At 43.7% G+C, this 20,644-nt stretch overlaps 1 protein-coding gene, 1 long non-coding RNA gene and 1 pseudogene across 2 annotated transcripts; 1 reads left to right on the top strand and 2 right to left on the bottom strand.

Annotated features, from left to right (window-relative positions):
• Positions 1 to 555: 555 nt before the first annotated feature.
• Positions 556 to 1,063, bottom strand: LOC102927593 (large ribosomal subunit protein bL20m pseudogene; annotated as a pseudogene).
• Positions 1,064 to 2,091: 1,028 nt separating this feature from the next.
• On the bottom strand, positions 2,092 to 6,732 carry Rnase10 (ribonuclease A family member 10 (inactive)). Its single transcript, XM_076544912.1, has 2 exons — positions 6,551 to 6,732; positions 2,092 to 5,269 (listed from the first exon to the last, which is right to left on the bottom strand). The coding sequence occupies exons 1-2, from the start codon at positions 6,654 to 6,656 to the stop codon at positions 4,620 to 4,622; spliced, it is 756 nt and encodes a 251-aa protein (XP_076401027.1). The 5' UTR covers positions 6,657 to 6,732; the 3' UTR covers positions 2,092 to 4,619.
• Positions 2,341 to 10,107, top strand: LOC121832276 (uncharacterized). The gene is made up of 3 exons (XR_013042367.1): positions 2,341 to 2,464; positions 4,477 to 8,133; positions 9,363 to 10,107. It is a non-coding gene; the product is annotated as an uncharacterized LOC121832276 (long non-coding RNA).
• Positions 10,108 to 20,644: the final 10,537 nt, after the last annotated feature.

The raw sequence follows: 20,644 nt of genomic DNA, 5'->3' as shown, positions 1-20,644 counted from the left end.
GTTTTTCGAGACAGGGTTTCTCTGTGTAACATTCCTGGCTGTCCCAGAACTCGATTTGTAGACCAAGCTGGCCTTGAACTCACTGAGATCTGCCTGTCTCTGCCTCCCAAATACTGGGATTAAAGGCATGCGCCACCACCACCCGGCTTTGGGTATTTTTTTTTTTTAACTTAAATGTCTTTTGCTTGTATATTAAAGTTTCTGATTTTGTGTTTCATGGGTTTTGTTTGTGTGTATGTGTATATATCTGCATGTGTATGTGTTTCTCATGGTCTTTGTTTCTTTTTGTTTGTTCATTTGCTAGTTTATTTTGTTTTATTCTTGATTGTATGTCTTTTTTGTTTGCCTGTTTGTTTTCTTCCTTCCTTCCTTCCTTCCTTCCTTCCTTCCTTCCTTCCTTCCTTCCTTCCTTCCTTCCTTTCTTTCTTTCTTTCTTTTAAACACTTCCAAAGCTTTATTTGTACAATCTTTACAGGGCAGATTTGGGCTGTGCCACTGAGTAAAAACCTTTTCTCTCTAGCCTGTTGCTAAAATGTAAATAAATACAAATCAGACCTACAGGTGATAGACAATCCTTGTGCAACTATCTTGTTTATAAGAATTTCCATAGCTCTGCAGCCTTGAGTGGTACTGCACCACTCTGGAAAAGATGCCCTCAGGCTCCTTTCCAGCCCCCAAAGCTGGAGCAAATCCTTCCTGCTGCCTCCTCTTAGCCAAAGCTGCCAAAGATTTAAAAGTCTTTGGCTCATAGATGGCCAGGTCCACAAGTACTTTCTTGTTGAGCTCCACTTGGCACTTAATTAAGTTGACAATGAGTGTTGGGGACTGTAAGCCATGTTCCTGGGAGGCAGGTGTAATTCCAGAGGGTCCTCAGGTTCCGCTTCTTCAGTCTGCCGGCCTGCATACACTTAAGGAAGACTCTGGTCACCAGCCTGACTGCCAGCTGGTAGCAGTGACTCTTCCTTCCTCTAAAATGCTGAGCATGTTTCAACACCTCCTGAACTCGCCAAAAGCGGTCTGTGAGGCGGTTTCGTAGCCAGAGCTGCGTTGTTAGGAACACCATCATGTGCTCCCGAGATAGTTTTCTTAAGAGAGAAAAAGAAAGCATAGGGTTGGAAGGGTGGGGAGGCTCTGTGAGGAAATGGGGGAGGGAAACCATGACCAAAATATATTGCATGAAAAACACTATTTTTAAAAATTTCAAAGTGTAAATAATAGGATTATTTTGAAAAATTATTTTTGTGTGTGTGCTTGAGATGATAGATAGATGATAGATAGATAGATAGATAGATAGATAGATAGATAGATAGATAGATAGATAGAGATGGAGCGATAAAAAGATAGATAGATGATAATCTGTAGGGGTTTTTTTGAAGCAGGTTTTTCTCTGCTGCTCAGCCTGCCCCGAAATTCTATGTGTATCCCAGGGCTAGCATGAATTCAAGATTTTCCTGCCCTAGTCCTGAGATTACAAGTGTATACCATCATGCTGGCTTGTAAATGCTTTTTGATTGACACAGGAAGCATACACTACAGAATCCAAGTCGTCAAATTTTCTTTAGAGCTGAATCTTTCCCTTTGAGGAGCACAGGAAAGCAAACTCTGTGATGTACCAGACAGGAGAGGGAGGTGCAGTGAGCCCCCCCACCCCCCACTGAGGAGCAGAGCAGCTGCTGGTAAATTGGGTGGTCTTGGCTCACAGAGGCTGGGACTGTGTTTTGGTGAGGATTGTTCCTGAAGTGTTCAAGCGGTAGGGGCTTGCTCTTCGGGGTGTCAGTGCTGAAGAGCCTTTAAGAGGTGAGGCCTGGTGAGGGGCAGGGAGGTCATTGGTGCTACTGCTTCTGAAAGGGTCAGTGCTGGTCACACAGAGAAGTTTGTTCTCGTAAGAGCAGGCTGTCACAAAAGAGCAAAGCTCTCTGCTTCACAGTCTCCAACTTCTTGTCTTGGTCTACATCCCTCCCTTTAGCGCCATGATGTCTACCTGCCCCGTTGTGACCCAACTGAAGGAGCCCTCACCATAGGCTGAGCTGATGGGGTTTCTCAGTGCATTAGCCACCTTTCTGTTGCTACGATAATACCCACGACCAGAAGAAACTTATAATCAAGAGTTTATTGGGGTTTACAGTTCCAGAGGGGAAAGACTCCATCACGATGAAGAGGCACAGCAGGTATGACTGCAGGAACAGGAAGCTGAGAGCTCATGTCTTCAACCACCAGCACCGAAACAGAGACGGCACACCGGAAGTGGCATGAGGCTTTTCATCTCAAAGCCCGCCCCCGGTGATGTACTTCCTCCAGCCAGGCTGCACCACCTGAACCTCCCCAAGCGGCGCCAACCAACTGGAGACCGAGTGCGCAAAAGCCTGAGACTGTGGAGGCACCTCACTCAGATGCCACGCCCAAATGAAATGCCACGTCCAGATCAAATACCACATCCAAACTTGGGTTTTCAGTCTCCCAAACTGTGAGCTAAAGAAACGGTTGTTTTTTTTTTTTTTTATAAATGCCTCACTCTAGGTATTTTGTTATAGCAACAGCAAAGTCACCAGTGGGCATACAGTGGGCATCCCCGAGCTTGTTACTTTTCTATTAAATGTAATTAAATAAAGCCAAATGACTCTAGGACAGCTTGTAAGAGTGTGCATGACATACAATGGTAGTTTTCTTCCTGCTTGTCTTAGAAAAAAAAAAGAGTCCATTTACAGTCCTTTGAAATACAAGTACAGTACTTGACAAGGATCAGAAATTTTCACTTCTCCTAAATGAGTTTATGTTTCACTGTAATTATTATAACCTCTGAGGAGGCACTGGATGGATAATCACTAAGTAGATTATCAGTGACCTGTAAATGTACTGATGAAGAATATGGGAGAAACATAATAGAGCTGCTCCCACAGAGATGCTTACAGCCTAACTAGTGTCATATGTAAACAAATTCATCAAAGACTAATTATATAATATGTATATGTTGCAACACAGTTCCTTATTGAAACTTCTGAGGCCTGTGCTTTTTGGAACTTGGAACCTTTTGGATTTTCAAAAAGCAAAATTATGGGGCCTGGAGAGATTGCTCAGTAGCTAAGAGCACTGGCTACTCTTCCAGAGGTCCCAAAATGAATGCTTCCTTCTTTTAAGTTAGTTCTCGGATGTTTTATGACAGTAACGGAAATATAGCTGACATTTAGTTGAAGTATAATAAGCAGAGGAAGGATAATGGGAAAGTATGGATCCGGCAAATCTCAAAAATCTATGACTTACAGGCTCTGGTCCAGCTAGTCCAACAATGTCTGTCTACCAACAAAAAGTCTAAGAATCCAGCAGTTGCTCAATCTACAAAGCTGGATGTCTCAGCTGGTCTCCAGCATACAATGGAATCTCGAAGTAGTCTCTAATGCCAGTGAAGTAATGAACTTGGCAGCAAGAGTGAGGGCCAGGAGGCAGGGAGAGAGCATCCTTCTTCCATGTGCTTTGTATAGGCTGTACCAAAAGGTGGATCTTCCCACCTCAAAAGACCCAGACTAGGCTGCGCGGTGGTGGCACATGCCTTTAATCCCAGCACTTAGGAGGCAGAGGCAGGTGGGTCTCTGTGAGTTCAAGGCCAGCCTGGTCTAGAAAGTGAGTTTTTATAACTTCAGATGTAGTCAAGTTGACAACCAAGAACAGTCATTTCTATCTATCTATCTATCTATCTATCTATCTATCTATCTATCTATCTATCTATTTTCCTCCCTCCCTCCCTCTCTCTCTCTCTCTCTTTCCTTTCTTTCTCTTCATCTAACCTCCAACTCCCTATGCCAGATTCAATCTGTGGGACCAACATCTGCTTGCCTAGTATAGCCCAGATAACACATTAGCTTACTGAGTAGCTAAAAAAAAAAAAAATCTGGAGAAATGAGGGCCCAAAAAGAAAAGGTAGAAGAAAAGGAGAAGACAGAAAAGTCTGAGAGAAGAAAGAAACAAAGAAAAGAGGAGCAAAGAGAAAGGTTGTGAAAACAGGAAGAGAGGAAAGGGGATTGAAGCGGGGAGGGGGTCCTTACCCAAGCCCTTATTCTTCCTGAACCATCTCTGTAATTTTCCAGGCTCAGGATAAGAAGCCTGACCACATGGCTTTCCCGACACAGTCCTAGATAGAATCACTTTAATTACATCTGCGCCAGAGAAGTGCATTGTCTTTGTACAGGCAGGGCCCAGGAGTCGGTGATTACCACAGAGGCCCCACGTGGGTAGCAAGGAAGGAGATGGGTCAAGGATGTATGGAACTCTTCTAATCTGTTCCCAAGTTGTTCTCAGTCCAGGCATCAGGCTGATGACCATGGCTAAGTGGGGAGGGGGGGGGTCTAGAGCTTGGCCTTTGTAGGGCAAGGACTGAAGGTGAGAGATGTCTAGGAGAAACTAGGCATCGTTTTGCCATTTCTGACCCCCAGAATAAAATGCCAGTTGGATGACCCCTGACGCAAAGAATAATTACATTTTCAGATGACAAAGATCAGCGGTGCTCCATCCTCTCTTCCCAGGATCTTCTCTACAGTGCACCGGAGTGGGAGACAGAAGCATCAGCAAAAGGAAATGCAAAAGAAGAAAGACAATGAGGTGAAGAGAAGGGAAAGGCAGGAGCTGCCTCAGTTAACCTCCAGTGGCTTTGTGTCACTGCAGGTTGTGACAATGACCTTTTCAAATATGTAAGTCAGATAATGGCAGTTGGGAGTGACCTGGCCTGCTTTGGACAACTTGCAGAATGTCAGATCGAAAGGACGGGAGCTTTTGTGACATTTGCCCCCCTTGAGGCCACAGGCCACCGGGGGACTGTCACAGACTGCTTTGACCGCGCTTGGATCCTCGTGGATGAATGTGTATTGGGTTATGCAACTGTGATTGTGCTCCTTCATCTTGGGTGCCATCAAGGTGTTACATTCTCTGACATTCAAGTCAAGCCTCAGGTGATCTTGTTTGCTCTGAAAGAGAGCGTCAGCCCTCAGCATCCTACTTCCTCCAACTTCGTCTTCGTTGAGGACAGTTTCTTCTGGCCCGATAGGTTGTGCCATTTCTCTGTAGCCAAGCACCAGGGCTTCTGTGGTCCGGGTGTCTTCTCCCTCTTCCGTGGTCTCAGCTGTGTCCCGGGAGTTGCCAGGCCAAAAATCACTCAGTGGCTGATCACTGTCCTCCAGGACTGCAGCAGCCATGTGAAGGCCGAGGCCCAGGCCCGTCCCCAGGCCTAGCAGCAGCAGCAACATCATAAACAATAGGTTCACTAATGTCACCTTCATTTTGCCTGGAGAAGAAGCGGGGGAAATGAAGGCATGATGTAGAGACAATCTCGGACCCATGGTGAGCCAAAGTCAGCAAAATAGGCCCCCGATTCTCCACTCAGTTCTCCACATTGCTCTACCCACCTCAGGGAATGAATCTCTTTCTTGAACATTCCTTTTGCCCCTCCTCACCACATTCCCCTTTCCTGTGCAATCAAGTGTGGGTCTTGAGGATTGGAAAGCGATCAGAAGAAGTGTTTTTAAACAGATTTGCATCTGAGGAATCAATAAGGAATCTGGGTACCACTCCATCCTTTTTCTTGTGGTGCTGGAGATGCTTGCACATGCTAAGCTGGAACTCTCCCTCTGAGCTCTAGCCCGAGCCCATCAGTCAATTCTTAAACAGAAATTACTTCCTAATCACCAAAGAGGACAGCTAAGCCAAATGAATGAGTATAGAGAAATTCTTGCCGAAAGCCTTGCTCTAGTTAAAGGACTAGACTCATCATAGTAGACAATGTATCCATTTTTTTTTAAATTTGCTTGTTATTATTACCTTCTCCCAAAGAGAGACAAAAATGAATAGAAAAAGTACTAGATTCATTCTCACTCCCAAAGTAAAGCTTCAGGAATGTCCAGTCACAGCTCAGGCCTCTGCTACATCTTGCCATTCGAGCTTCTATTTGTAGTTAGGGAAGAAACGCAGCAGTGTTTTCCCACTCTCTAGTTATCATGGCAGCCGCTCTTGGTTGGGTCCCGTCCCACAACTAAGGCAGGAAGATGGTAGTTGAAAAGAAGACAGGTCTTGGGAGTCGCCAACTCTAGGTTCCACCTTGTTACGAAAAGTGGGAAGGACACGCTGAGTACTAGCAGACTCGGAAGTTGAAGAGACAGGGAAGCATAAAACTGGTTGGTCATCCTGGTCAACAACTGCCCAGCTCTGAGGAAACCGGAAATAGAATACTATGCTCTTGGCCAAAATTCGCTTCCATCACTCCGGTGGCAATAATATTGAATTGGGCACCGCATGTGGAAAATGCTACCGCAGACGCACCCTGGCTGGCATTGACTCAAGTGGTTCTGACGTTATCAGAAGCTTGCCAGAACAGACCAGTGAAAAATAAACCAGGAAAGCTTTTCTTTAATAAAACTAGATAGAGCTTGCTTTTGTTTTAAAGAAGAGGAAAGAAAGAAACGTAGGAAGAATGAAACCAAACGGACGGTAGATGTGGCTGGGTTGGTAGAGTTCTTGCCTAGTGTACATGAGGCCCCGGATTGCTCCCCGACACACTGCTGTGGCTTACCTATAATTGAAAGCAGCCTCAGATAGTCCTGGCTCTTTCTGTGCCTCTGGTTCTGCCCTCCTAGAGCTTTCTTGTCTGTGAGCAGTACCCAGAAGCCACTCTCCATAAAATCCTATCTCCTTGTGAGCTGTGGGCTTTTAAACACAGCCGGGTTTCCTGAACCCATTCCGCTCCCCTTCTTCCCAGCACAGAATAAACACACTCAGCTAATTTGCATTTCTGCTCCCACAAACACTTTGAAGTAAAGCAATTTAGGCAATGACAGGAAGTGTCTTTAGCCAGGGGAAACTGCAGACAGTTTTATTCCATCAGTCAACTGTTCTACTCTGAGTTACACCCACTAACCTGTGGTTTAGAGCCGTCTGACCCTGTGCATGAATTTCAAGCCTTATGATGGTCTTGTTCTCTACACATACTGCCTTAAGCCCTTTCCTATCGCTTCTGGAATGTTAGTTTCTTATGTTTTGTTTTGTCTTCTATTTGCATCGCCTTTCCAACACTGCTTCTCACAGTTTACAACTGTATCATGATTTCATTTGAATATTTGTAGTGAAAAGAAAAAGTCCAGATTTTGTAAATGTAGTTACTCGGCCCTCAGAAAAAGTTTATCCAAAGCGGAAGAGTTCATCAGCTCCTGCACGGGGTGAATAGAAGCAGTCAGCTCACCATGTAGACATTCCCTTCGGCTGGATTTCAGATCACCTGGGGATGGTTAAGACACTACAAAGACCATCTCCAGATCTGAGGATTTAGGTAGATGTTTTTACATTTTAGTTCATTTTCACATAAGTCACTTCATACGACCCTCTGGCCTCTCTAGCAGATGAGGTTTAGAATTCTTCCTCCGGTTTTATGATACAATTGAAGCCACAAGATGTTTAGTGACCTGTGAAGCCACATTAGCAGGATATGGAAGGACAGGATGGGCTCCTGCTCTGCCAGCTCCCACTCATTGCTCCTTGTCTTTGTGAACAGAAACTCCTGAAAGAAGCTGTGTCCACAGAGATTGACTGATTACAATGTCAGCACTGTGGAGAGACTGGAATGTTTCAGGCCCAGAGGCTAATGACCTTATCTTGGGCTAGTTCTAGCCTTCCTTCCCAAACAGCCATTCCTTGTCTGTGTCAGTGTCTGAACTAGCAGCTTGTGACTAACAGATAGAAATCTTTTGCAATCTATTAACTTAGCAAACCACTAGCTTCTACCAACCCAAAAGCTAAGAATGTCATCAGATAGCATCTTGCTGTACCTGCTTCTCTGATGGACCCACCAACGTATTTGTATTTTAAATGTGCCTTAATGTATGGCTTTCGTCATTCCATAAAACTACCAAATTTGTGAAACTGTGTCTACACTGGAACATGGAATTTGAGGTATCCTAAATCTGTGTTCCCAGGCCCTGGTCACTCACAATGACTATCTTTCATTCCCTTCAAGATAAGAGCTGCAGGCAGTTAACTCTGCAGCTCACACACGATTGAGCCTGTATGATAATGAGTATTCAGAGACGGGTAATGCCTGGAGGGCGCTCACCAGCCTAAGACAAAGCACCTGTGTGGCCTGGGCAGGTGTCTCCATGACGGGTAAGGTGATTTGCTGACTTCCCACACAACCTAAGTCAGAAGTTCATTTTTTAGTAAAATGGGGGACCTGTAGGGCTCTGGCTCCCGTTTTGAGTAACTGTTGCCTTGCTTGCTGACCTTGACCTTGATGTCCTCACTATGCTAATTCCCTGCTGGGTTCCACCCTCCTAAATGCTGAAGGGAAGTTTCTTGTCTGTGTATCCTGCATATTGGGTGTTAACAGCTTAGATGCAAGATTGTAAAACATCGATAGTAAACTTCTGCCTTCTGGGGTTCTCCCATTGTGCTGTAAGCCTGTATTTAAGACCTCTTCCCTCCTTCAATAAAAGGCATTTGGCATTAAAAACAAAACAAAACAAAAACAAAAAAGAATAAACCACTACACCCATTTAAAAAAAAAAGAAATGAGAAATAGAGAGAGAGGATGGGAGGGGAAGGGAGGAAGGGGAAGAAAGGAATTTTTAGTTTCTTTCAATAAGATGAAGTCCCTAGAGTTTTCATGTGATAAATTGGTGGGGAGGAATGGATTATAAGCCCTGTTATCCTGGAAGGCTGTGTGTCTCTGCACAGTGAAGATTATTTAGCTGAACAGAGTGGCCAGTTGTATATTGTTAGCACATCCTACCCATCCTTATGCCCTTAAAGAGGTAGGAGTGAGGTTTACTCAGTGTATCTCATTCTATTTCTACTCCACACTTATGACATGGGTGTCAATCTTGGAAGAACTGAGTGGTTTTTGACTCACTTTACGATCTAAGAATGAAAGGTTGAGAGTGGTAAATCATGTCCCCTTTGAAGACATCTCACTGGGGAAACAAACTACTCTTAAGGGTGGGCTGCATGCCCAGCAGTAGATGCCAACAGAAAACAAACTCACCGGCATGTTTCGAGGTTCCTTGTCTCATAATGTCATGTGGGGCTTTTTCTCATTTAAATTTTATCTTTTTATTTTTTTTCTCTTTTTTAAAATACAGGTCCTTTGTGTATATCTTATGGCTTCTGATTTTGTGTTTCAGTGGAATTCTTTAATGTGCAAACAAGTAGATCTCTGCCTCTATATCTATTTATTGTGACTTTTCTTGGGCTCTTTTCCTGTTAGTTTTGTCCTGTTCTGATGGATTTATTTTTGTTTTGTCTTTTATATTATATTATACTATATTTTATATTATATTATATTATATTATATTATATTATATTATATTATATTATATTATATTATTATCCCTTAGGTGCCTGTTTGTTTTCTAATGAAAGACAGAAATGGAGTGGATCCAGATGGGAAGGGTGATAGTGAGGAACTGGAAGAAATAGAAGGAGGAGAAACGGTAATTGGAATACTTTGTGTGGGGAAAATCTATTTTCAATGAAAGAAAAAGAAAGAAAACAGAGAGATCCTATGAGGTGGCTTAATGGTTAAGAACACTTGCTGCTCAACCATGAAGATCTTGAGTTCAGATCCCAGCACCCATGTATCGAACCAGGCATGATCTCATGTGTGCCTGCAGCCACGGTGATGAAGACTAACTCAAACTTTCCAGAACTCTCTTCATCCCAAAAGAGAATAGCTCTGTAAATCTCTTAACTCAAGAGAATAAGAAATAGAAGTGAGCAAGCTGCTGTACACAGCCTGTAGTTGTTTAAAATACAGTGTTGAAGCTCTCATCTAGCACTGATGTTTTGTGTTCTATTCTGAGCATGCACTGGAGCCTTTTTCTTTTTTCTTAACTCTCTGCTCCTCAGAAGTCACTAGGTGGCTGTGGAATAATCCTATTGCACACCGTGAAGCTGTGTTGCTCTCATTGGTTTAATAAAGAGCTAATGGCCAATAGCTAGGCAGGAAGAGGTTAGGAGGGAGAGCCAGACTGAGAGAACAATGGGAAGAAATTAGGAAGAGTCACCAGCCAGACTCAAGAGAAGCAGGACATGTAGAAGATGAGGTAACGAGCCATGAGGCAGCACAGAAATTAATAAATATGGGTTAATTTAAGTTGTAAGAGCTAGGTAGTAATAAGCCTAAGCTATCTGCCAAGTGTTATAACTAATTACTAAGTCTCTGTGAGCTTACTGGGGAGCCAGCAGTCCCAATGAAAAAACCCACCTACACTAGGTTCTACTTCTATAAACTAAATAAGCATTTTTATTCATCTGTGTGGGGTGCCACATGCCTATAATCCCAGTATGGTGGAGTCTGAGACTACCACAAACCCAAAGCCACCCTAGGCTTCACGGTGAGTTTAAGGCCAGTTTTCATTAGAGTGAGACTTTGTCCCCCCAAAAAGCAACAAATCGATGAACAAACAAAAGAAAAACAACAAAATAGGCCTTTTGAAATCATGGCCAATCCTTCCTGACTCATATACCCTTGACTCATATACCCCCAAACGACAATCCAGAAGTTCCCCGCAACACTCCTATTTTCCTGTGGGGATAGTTGTTGCATAGGGACAGTAGTGGCCCATCCTTCTTACATGTATATGTATATGTATATGTATATGTATATGTATATGTATATGTATATGTATATGTATATGTATATGTATATAATGGAAAAGTCAGTTTTTCAACATGGTCTCCGAGAAGTTCATCTTTAACAATAGTGCTCAACCAGTCAGGTACAGTGAGGACTACTTGCAATACCCTCTCAGGAAAGCCTGCTAGGCCCTGGATTGCAGGTCCTATCCACCTATGGGAGATGAAGGCCATCACCTTCCAGCAGGTCCAGTATTTGAAGAAAATGTAAGAACTATGGAAAGAACTCACTCAACTGAAACATGCTAGAAGAGTTTTTAAACTTTACTTTTTCTAAACTTGTGAGATGAGTAATAGAAACTTTGAAAAGTGCACGATACCACTTAAGGGAACTTCCAGAAAGAACTGCATTCTGCGGCCTTGTCAATCAACTGTAGAACAAGTGGGAAGGGGCAACCTGTGTGAGCAGTGAATGCTCTAGAATACTAATTGAATTCATGAGTCAAAAAGGGTCACATTGCCTTTACTTTTTCTTTCCCAGTGAATGCTTCCCGTCTCCAGCTTTCTTCTTTTCCTCAGAGCCAAATGCTGTCTGCAATCAAGGTAGTCAGCAGTGCTTATGTGCAGAATAGTTACCAGCTGATGACGGCTCATTGCACCTGATCCTGACCGTGTGGCAGCAATAGAGACCGAGCAGGGAAAGGAGGGGAGGCTGAGCTCACGGAGCCTGGATTGCTCTGCCAACCTCCAGTTTTAGGACCAGAAGGGCAGAGATCCCACTAAAATAAACTCATGGCTAGCTTTAAAATATCCCAGCAACAAAGATAATAACATAATGCCCATGTAGCTCAGTGGCTAGAAGGCTGGCCTTGTTAGTTATTATGCGGCACTGTGTTATTCATTAAGCGCGAGAAAAGCCACAGGAAACAACAAAACCCACTCTAAGAGTTTATTAAGAGAAGGAGCAGAAAGGAGTGCTTAGGCCCAGGGAGAGAGAGGGGAGGGGTCTGCGACTCGCTTTTTATGGATTCCCCCACACATGTGCATATGGGCTTACGTAGCTGTGCCACACATGTGCATGGATTACGTGATCACACTGCATGCACATTACATGACCACGCTGCAGCTCATGGATTGCATAGGTTGTAAGACCCCCAAAACGACTAAGCGTCTCGCCAGTGCTTGTGCGGTGATGGGGGAGTGGCTAGAAATTCCAACAGGCCTAGCATATCGGAGGACCTGGATTCAAGTCCTCAGAACTGCCTAAAACAGGGCAGTGGGAGCTCAAAGGCTCAATCTCAGCTACTCCAGAGGTGGAAGCTGGAGGATAAGAACTTCAAGCTCATCTCTGGCCTTATACAGCTCAAGGCCCACCTGGGCTACATTAGACCCTGTCTCAGAACACAACAGAAAACTGGGATTGTTCCTTTTTCTTCTTGGTAGGTTCAGCTGCTTGCCTTGAAATCTGGCAGCCTGAATTTGATTCCTGGGCCCCACATGGTAGAAGGGAAAGAACTGACCCCTGTAGGTTGTCCTCTGACCTCTACACTCACTCCATGGCATGTGTGCACTCACATACACATACAACACAAATAAATGTGATAAAAACTGTTAAATGATAAAGTAAAGACAGCACTCTGGATAATAACTAAATTGTGGAACCAACCTCCGTGTCCAACAACAGAGGAATAAATAAGGAAAGTGTAGTACATACACACACACACACACACACACACACACACACACACACACACACACAATGGAATTTTTTCAGCCACGAAAAAAGAACAAAGTTCTGTCAATGCAGGAAAATGGGTTCAACTGGAGATAATCATAGTGAGAAAGTTATCAGCAAGAAAAATGTTCGTTTTCTCTCATCAGTGGTTCCTAGGTTTTGTAGAGAGAGATAAAATTATATATGGATATATGCCATGAAAGTAGAATTCAAACTGTCTAAGGAGACAACCAGAACTAATGGCAGGGGAGAGAGGAGGGCACGGGGATATGAGCAATATACAACAGATAATAAATGAAAAGTTAAAATTAAAATGTTAGGGCTGGAGAGATGGCTCAGAGGTTAAGAGCACCGACTGCTCTTCCAGAGGTCCTGAGTTCAATTCCCAGCAACCACATGGTGGCTCACAACCATCTGTAATGAGATCTGGTGCCCTCTTCTGTATACATAATAAGTAAATAAATCTTAAAAAATATTTTTTTAAAAATTAAAATATTAAAATCAGGAGGAATGGGCACACAATGGGCAAAATGTGATGACCATTAAAAGTGCATGTGATTAGCACTTGGAGATTATATTCGTCTTTGTACTTAAACATGTCTGAAACATATTTATATATTTATATATATGTTATATATATATATAAATATATTTTGTTTATATATATAAATATTTTGTGTTATATATATATAAATATATATATATATATACAAACAAAACAAGTCTTTGGAGGAGAAAGACATTTTAAAGTCTGTTGGCGAGGAGAGGACGGAGCTTAGGGACTGTTACAGCAGCTTTATTTTATGTTGGGTGTTCACACTGAGGAATGCAAACCACTTCCTGCCGCATGTCCCTTTCCTGTTCTAGCTGAGGACAAACAGTAGAGGCTTCTGGGAAGAGCCGACCAAGGGAGGGAACACTCCCGTGACTTGGTTTCACTCTAAGTGTTCAGAAGTCAGCACACCCACACCCAGGGCCCTGCCAGATCGGACGTGATGAGGCGGGGTCAAAGGTTGTCCTGAGAAGTGGAGAACAGAAAGAGCTGGGTCAGCACAGAATCGCCATGGAGAAACAGCAGTGCTGTGGGGAGGGGGCGTGGGCCTTGTTCATTACCCTCTCCTAGAGGGAATTAGGAATACATGGTGTCAGCCCTGGACCAGAGCACACAGAAGAGGGACTGGTGCTGAAGTATGAACGCTCCGTGTCTACTGTTTTACACAGGGACAGCACTAATGTTTTCATTTTGTACTTTAATTTCATTTAGTGTGTGTGTGTGTGTGTGTGTGTGTGTATTTCTCTGCTATGTACACACATGAATGCAAGGTGTGAGTGTGCCCAGGCTCATATGCGGAAGTCAGAAGGCAGCTTTCAAGGGTCAGTTCTCTGCTTCTGCTTCTATTTCAAAGATCGAACTCAGCTCATCAGGACATCCTGCCAGGCGAAGGGCCAACATTACTGTAAGCACAGGATAAAAATTATCTGGTGGCATAATATTTTTAGAGTTTTCCCACTAACACCCCTCCAAAATTGTTCACATTGAGTAGGATTGGGAAATTTTAATTACCGTCCTTTAACATTGATCTTCTTCCCCCAGAGTTTTTCTTTTTCAAAGGGGCGTTACCTTGGAAAGGGTTGACTACTTAACAATTCTTGCAGTCAAGAACAGCTTAGTATGATGTCATGTAACAGAACTGTTGTCTCTGGGAGATAAAAAGAGGTAATATTGTTCAGGTGAGGACTGGAGTATGGAAGGTATTTGCCTGGACGTCTTTGAAGGGGCCCCAAAATAGCTTGACCACACAGCAGCCATGACAGGCTTAGGGGCCTAGACACAGCTTCTGTGACAGGCTTACTGGCAGGCAATACCCAGATCCAGGAACAGCCTTAAACTGATACCACCCAGGGATCCACCCAGGGATGAGGAAGTACCTAACATCCCAAACATTTCAACCATTAGATAAGGTGGCCAGATGTCCTTGAGTCTAACACCTACCTATTTTTTGTTTTACAGATACCCCTAGACAATTGTCAGCTAATCAGGGTCCCGGAGCCTGGAAATCCCCTCACCCCAACCTCTGCTATAATAAAAACTCTGCCCCACCTGAGTTCAGGGCTCTCTGCTCTCACCTCTGTGTGGGACAGACAGAGGGACCAAGCTCGGGAGCTTGAAATAAAGGCTCTTTGCTTTTACATGCGGGATTCGGTCTCCGTGGTGGTCTTTTGGGGGTCCCCGTGATCAGGACATAACACATCCAGGTTCGTGGACATGGAGGGACGTGCGGATAGTGATAGGGCATCAGGGACAATTTATTGAGAGAGCGCTCTCAAGGAAAGTGGACCAGACCTGACAGAAAGTTTAGACAGTGGTTCCTGTACCCCAAGACTGGACTTTCACAGGTCATCCGTGTTAGTTAATTGGCCGCTGTGTTCTTACCCTGCAAGGAAATGTCACGAAACACGACAGAATCCGATTATAAGAGTTTTATTAAAGATAAAGGGACAGAGAGTGTGCAGGCCTGTGGAAGAGACACGTGTGTGGAGAAGAAGGAGGAACCGGGAATATGGCACTTGTTTTTAAAGGCTGGGCGTACCCAGGTCACGTCACTACTCCACGCATGTGCGTAGATCACATGGCCACGTTGCGCACTTACGTCGCCATGAAACATCACGGATCCTGATCTCGAGAGACGCCTTGACCTGGAAATGGCTATCTTGACATGGAACTGGGTAGGCAGAAGTGTCCGCCGGGCATATACAAACACGCCCGACCGTGGGTGCGTGTTGTGAACCCTTCAATTCGTACGATGTGCACTTTCCCTGTGTGTGTCCATCTCCCAGAGCCTTGGTGGGGTGGGGTTCCCAGACATATATCTTGTATGCTAATTTTGACTTGACTCTAAACCCTTCTGCATAATCTCACTTAAAGTCCCAGGGAACTATGTTAAGCGCCTTTTCTACATTATCTCACCTAGCCCTACCCTAAGTAGCTGATGCTGTATCTTCAGTTTGTATATTTAGAGATGAATTATTAGGAAACTTAAGAAAAATACCAAAGACCACATGGCTAGCATATGACTAGCTTTTGAACTCAGATCTGTCTGACTTTGAATCTGTATTCACAGAAGTTCCCGTATAGACAGAAAAAAAAAATACAGAAGTACAGAAATACACTATCCCGTAAACCCCACAGTGAGGAAGTCCAGGCAATCATGGAGGCACACGATAGTACTTGACATTAACAGTACTAAGTGAGAAGAAAGAACAAGGCTGCAGAGGGCAGAAGGGTGGGGCACTCAACTTGAACATCCTCTTTCAGAGCCAAAGATTCTCTGATATTGAGCTTAAATGATATATTCATATTTTTGTGTCAACAAAATATAGAAATGGGAGGTAAGAATGCACTATGCAATATATGCATGGTAATTTGGAAAAATTGTAGTCAAGGGAGTAATTAAGCAAAAACCTTCATCATACAAACAACCATACCACTTTGCTAGGAATTTAGTAGAGCAACACGAATCCAAGAAGTTGACTTTTCTATGAAGAAAATAAGTTTTTCATATTCTTCCAAAGACATGTTGATTATTCAAAGTTGCTTATGTAAATAAAAATTCAGAGAAAGTAACCACACCTTCTACTGAACTTTCTACAAGGCTACTTTACTGATTAAATATTTTTGTTTGTTGGTTTTTGATGTTTGTTGTTTAGAGGCTTTTGTTTTAGTTTTTGAAATAAGGCCTCTCTGTGTAGCCCTGGCTATCCTGGAATTCTCCATGTACTCCATGCCAGCCGTGAACTGCCTCTGCCTCCTGAATGCTAAGATTAAAGGCATGAGCCCCTATAAACAGCTTGATTGACTCTTACACAACTGTAGAGAGGCTGGAATGTTGGTGGTCCAGAGCATCCCTAGAAGAGATTTCCCTACTGTGCTACAACCTGTCTGATGTTTCCATCAATGGATTTGAAAACTGTCTTGATTTAATCTGTGGGGACACACAGAGGCTCCCTAGTTAGGCCTTACTCAAGGCCGGAAAGTCTGAGCTTGCTTTGCCCAGCAGGGTTGCATAATGGGATGATTTGGCCAAAGGGGTGCCTACCAGGTGTTTTGAAGGGTCTACCTTGTTGATACTTTATACCTCAACCTTGAAAGGGGGAGGTCTTTTGCCCCTCTTCTTGCTGATGTATAAAAATCAGTGGAAGGACAGGGGACTTTTTTTTGAAGGAAAGAGAGATGAGCAAGAACACAGTGGTCTTTCTCCTTCATCCTGTCTGCCTTGAAGATGGTCCTCCTTCCCAGAATTCTGTCCCAGGTTGCTGTGCCTCAGGCTCAGAACACATGTGATCATGGACTGGTTTCAATTATTTCTCCTGTTTAGTCTACAAGGAGATAACAAAGGCATTCAGCCCAAAGAGGTCAGGTGACTTCCTGGAAAGGATTTCAAGTAAGAGAAGCCCACAATTAGCCACATTGGCTCTGGTCCAAATATATTCTGCCTATGCATCAGACAAAACTGTGGGAAGGCTTTTGGGTTCTTTATGACTGACTCACACCAAACAATTCTAGATTACAAAATGTAGTGTAGGGGTCCTCTTCCCCCCTCGGCCTGTTGGCCACCAGGTCGAGAGGCGAAAGAGGCAGATGGGGTGACAGAAATCTTTGGCGGTCCATAAGCACGGACGGAGACAGCCCTCCCAGATACAGATTTCGGTAAAGTAGCTCATTTTATTTCAAAATATCAGGAATATATAAGGATTAGGGAGCCTGGGGATAAACCCTAATTGCAGTAAGTGGCCTGCTCCTATCACAAGGCTTTGTATGTGGCAGTAGGGTCCCTAGCACAAGTCTTCTGAGCAGAGATCTGTGCCAAGGGCCAAGCTAAAGATGAATCAGGCATCTGGTTTTAGAGACAGCTTTTAGATAAGATTAGTTCTTCAGGACTGGAGACAGTCTCCAGATAAGGGCAGGTAGAGGCAGGAAGTTCTACTGGGCAGAGGGAGCTCCATGTTGCTGAGCTTTAGGCCATGGGGAGGCTGCAGCCTCTGACCAGCCAGCAGTGTCTTCCAACAGTGTAGCAGAGGCCACACTGAAAACAAAAAGCTTCAATGAAGTTCCCTTTTGTAGCTTCTCAGCATTGTGGATAAATAATTTTCAAATGGCTTCAGAAAGCAGCTTGGGCACCGTTAAAGTAGAGTTTGAGAGAAACATGAAGAGTAGACAAATCACAAGTCCTGGATGTTTTCAAGAAAAAGAAGATGGAGAACAGGAAGAAAGTTGTCTTTTGAGTTAGGGTCAACAATGGAGGTCTGCAAGCATCAATAGAAGGGAAAGATGGAGGGAAAGTTTCAGAGAAACATTGAAAAAGCCCAGAATATCAGGGCAAACATGTTTTAAATTTGGGCTTCGTATTTAAAGAAGAGGTAAAATGGGGGTGGGGGAGATAAAATGATGAAAGTTAGAACTCAGAAAAAAATGGGCAGACTTATCAGTAAAGAGCAGCAAGCAACTGCCCTGAGTGAGAGCTTCTGGGGTGTTGTGTTAGTCAGGGTCTAGAGTCCTTGAATTTTGGTTGGATTTATTTCCCATCCTCTGACAAGCATATGTGTTACCAGTGAGTTCACTGGCGTTGCTACCTCCTGCTCACTTGGTCCAATCAGCATAATGTCAACAATATAATGCACAAATGTAATTAATATTTTGTGGAAGAGACAGACGATCAAGATCCCTTCTAACTAAGTTATAACACAGGGCAGGAGAGTTAATAGATCCCTGAGGCAAAACAGTAAAGGTATACTTATGGCCTTGCCAACTGAAAGCAAATTGCTTCAGGTGGTTCTTAAGGACAGGTACTTGAGAAAAAGGCATTTGCTAAATTAATAGTTGCATATCATGTACCAGGATATGTGTTAATTTGCTCAAGTAAGGACAGCACATCTGGCATAGCAGCTGCAGTTAGAGTTACTACCTCACTAAATTTCTGATAGTCAACTGTCATTTTCCACTACCCATCTGTCTTCTGCACTGGCCAGATAGGAGGGTTAAAGATAGATGTGGTGGGAACCACCACCTCTCCGTCTTTCAAGTCCTTGATGGTGGCACTAATTTCTGCAGTTCCTCCAAGGTTGCGATACTGGTTTTTATTCACTATTTTCTTTGGCAAAGGCTGCTCTAAAGGCTTCCACTTAGCCTTTCCAACCATAATAGCCCTCACTCCACAGGTCAAGGAACCAATGTGAGAATTCTGCCAACTTCTAAGTATATGTATCCCAATTATACATTCTGGAACTGGGGGAATAACTGCAGGATGAGTTCGGGGACCTACTAGACCTACTGTTAGTCGGACATCAGCCAAAGCTCCATTAATAACCTGGCCTCCCTAAGCCCCTACTTTAACTGGAGGGCCACAGTGTTTCTTGGGGTCTCCCCAAATCAGAACCAGTATCCAACAGACCCTGGAAGTCTGATTGTTTCCTTTCTTTTAGTGTACACTTACCTGTAAAATACCGTAGGTCCCTCTGGGGAAGAATTGGAGAAAGGCTATACTATTAGGTATCTTTTCAGGGTTCTTCCTTGGGGGAACCTGGCCACCCCTTCATTCAAGAGGTTTTTAGTCTAAAAACAGGCTCAAGTCTGTTTTGAAATTGGCCCAGATGGCCTTTTGCCATGATCCAATGAAGCCTTACTTTCTTTTGTTTGAGAATTTTTCTGCTTGTACAGATAGAACAGAAATGCAGTAGAATTCTTATCTATTTCATGCCTGGAAACACCATGATTGATTAGCGAGTACCAAAGGTCCATACAAGTCATGCCACTATAAAATTCTCCGTGCCTGTGCTAAGCATTATGGGTCAGGACATTATGAGCACTGTTTTGTCTGTGCTGCCCATCACAATAACTATGATCACCTTGCCTTTGGTGATTTTTTGTGCTGCCATCTGGCCCCTGCTATTTCAGGGCCCAATTAAACCCATTGCATTTAGTTTATCAAACTGAGCAGCAGCATTTCCAACCCTAAGGTCTGGTGTGGTGGTATTGTGTTCCCCAAAATATTGTGTACCTTAATAAACTTATCTGGGGTCAGAGAACAGAAAAGCCACTAGTTAGGCACGCCTTTAATCCTAGCATTCCAGAGGCAGAAATTCATCTGGGATCTCTGAGTTCAAGGCCACATTGGAAACAGCCAAGCATGGTGACTCACCTTTAATCCCAGAAAGCGAGCCTTTAATCCTAGGGAGTAATGGTAGAAAGCAGAAAGGTATATAAGGCGTGAGGACCAGAAACTAGAAGCATTTGGTTGGTTAAGCTTCAGGCTTTCGAGCAGCAGTTCAGCTGAGAGCCATTGGGATGAGGACACAGAAGCCTCCAGTCTGAGAAAACAAGACCAGCTGAGAAGTTGACCAGGTGAGGTTAGCTGTGGCTTGTTCTCTGATCTTCCAGTTCACCCCAATACCTGGCTCCGGGTTTGATTTTATCAATAAGAACTTTTAAGATTCCTGCTACAGTCTGGCACATGGAAAAGGGCAACAACAAAACTTGTCAAATATGCTGGTGCCCCTTGCCATTTTGCATCTTATAGGATTTGTGAAGGGCATGTCTTCTGAGTCTTCCTATTGTGGAGGATTGAGTTTTATACTCTCTAGCATTACAATTTCCTGGCGCCTTAAAATCCCTTCATCAACACCAAGCCAAGGGATATTAGGCATCTCCAACTTCTTTTTCAGTAGGCCATTTTTTGATAAACCCTTCAGCCAACCATTCAAACAAGCCTTTCACATTTTTTTCAACTGCGTGAGCTTTCATATTAAACCTAGAATGGTTTAATATGGAAACTCGCATCAAGTCCTTGATGGTGGCACTCAAGGTTTAATATGTACCCATATCAATAAACTCATCCTGATCTAGTTTTATGTTCCTTCCACCATCATCCCACACCCTTAAAATGCATTCCCACGCATATTCCCAGACTTATGCTTGAACAATTTAGCAAAATCATTAAGCTCCTTAGTAGTGTAACGTACTTCCTCATGGACAACACTTTCTACCTCCCCTCTAGGAGCCTGCTTTGCCTTGAGTCTGGTTATAGGTCTACAGGCAACTAGTGGTGGGCCTTGAGGAACATTGGTATTCTCTTGCAGGGCATTTCCTTCAGAAAAAGTCCCTGCTGGTTTAGCAGACACTGCAGGATTAATTTCCTCAGTGGAGGTGAAAAGGGTGGAGTTGAGGGTACTCAGGTGAGATAAGTCCTTGAGAATCTGAGGGTTCAAAGTTCTCAGCTTCCATGGGGTCTTCCCACACATCCCCATCCCAAG

This window comes from Peromyscus maniculatus, chromosome 9, assembly GCF_049852395.1.
Source record: "Peromyscus maniculatus bairdii isolate BWxNUB_F1_BW_parent chromosome 9, HU_Pman_BW_mat_3.1, whole genome shotgun sequence".
NCBI lineage: Eukaryota > Metazoa > Chordata > Mammalia > Rodentia > Cricetidae > Peromyscus > Peromyscus maniculatus.
Note: the sequence above shows the minus strand (reverse complement) of the source record. Positions and strands in the feature narration are given on the sequence as shown.

Excerpts from the sequence above, each read along its gene's own strand:
- Rnase10 (XM_076544912.1), bottom strand. The coding sequence starts at position 6,656 with ATGGAGAGTGGCTTCTGGGTACTGCTCACAGACAAGAAAGCTCTAGGA. Across the intron at positions 5,270-6,550 it reads GAGGCTGCTTTCAATTATAG|GCAAAATGAAGGTGACATTA; the intron begins GTAAGCCACAGC and ends CTTCTTCTCCAG.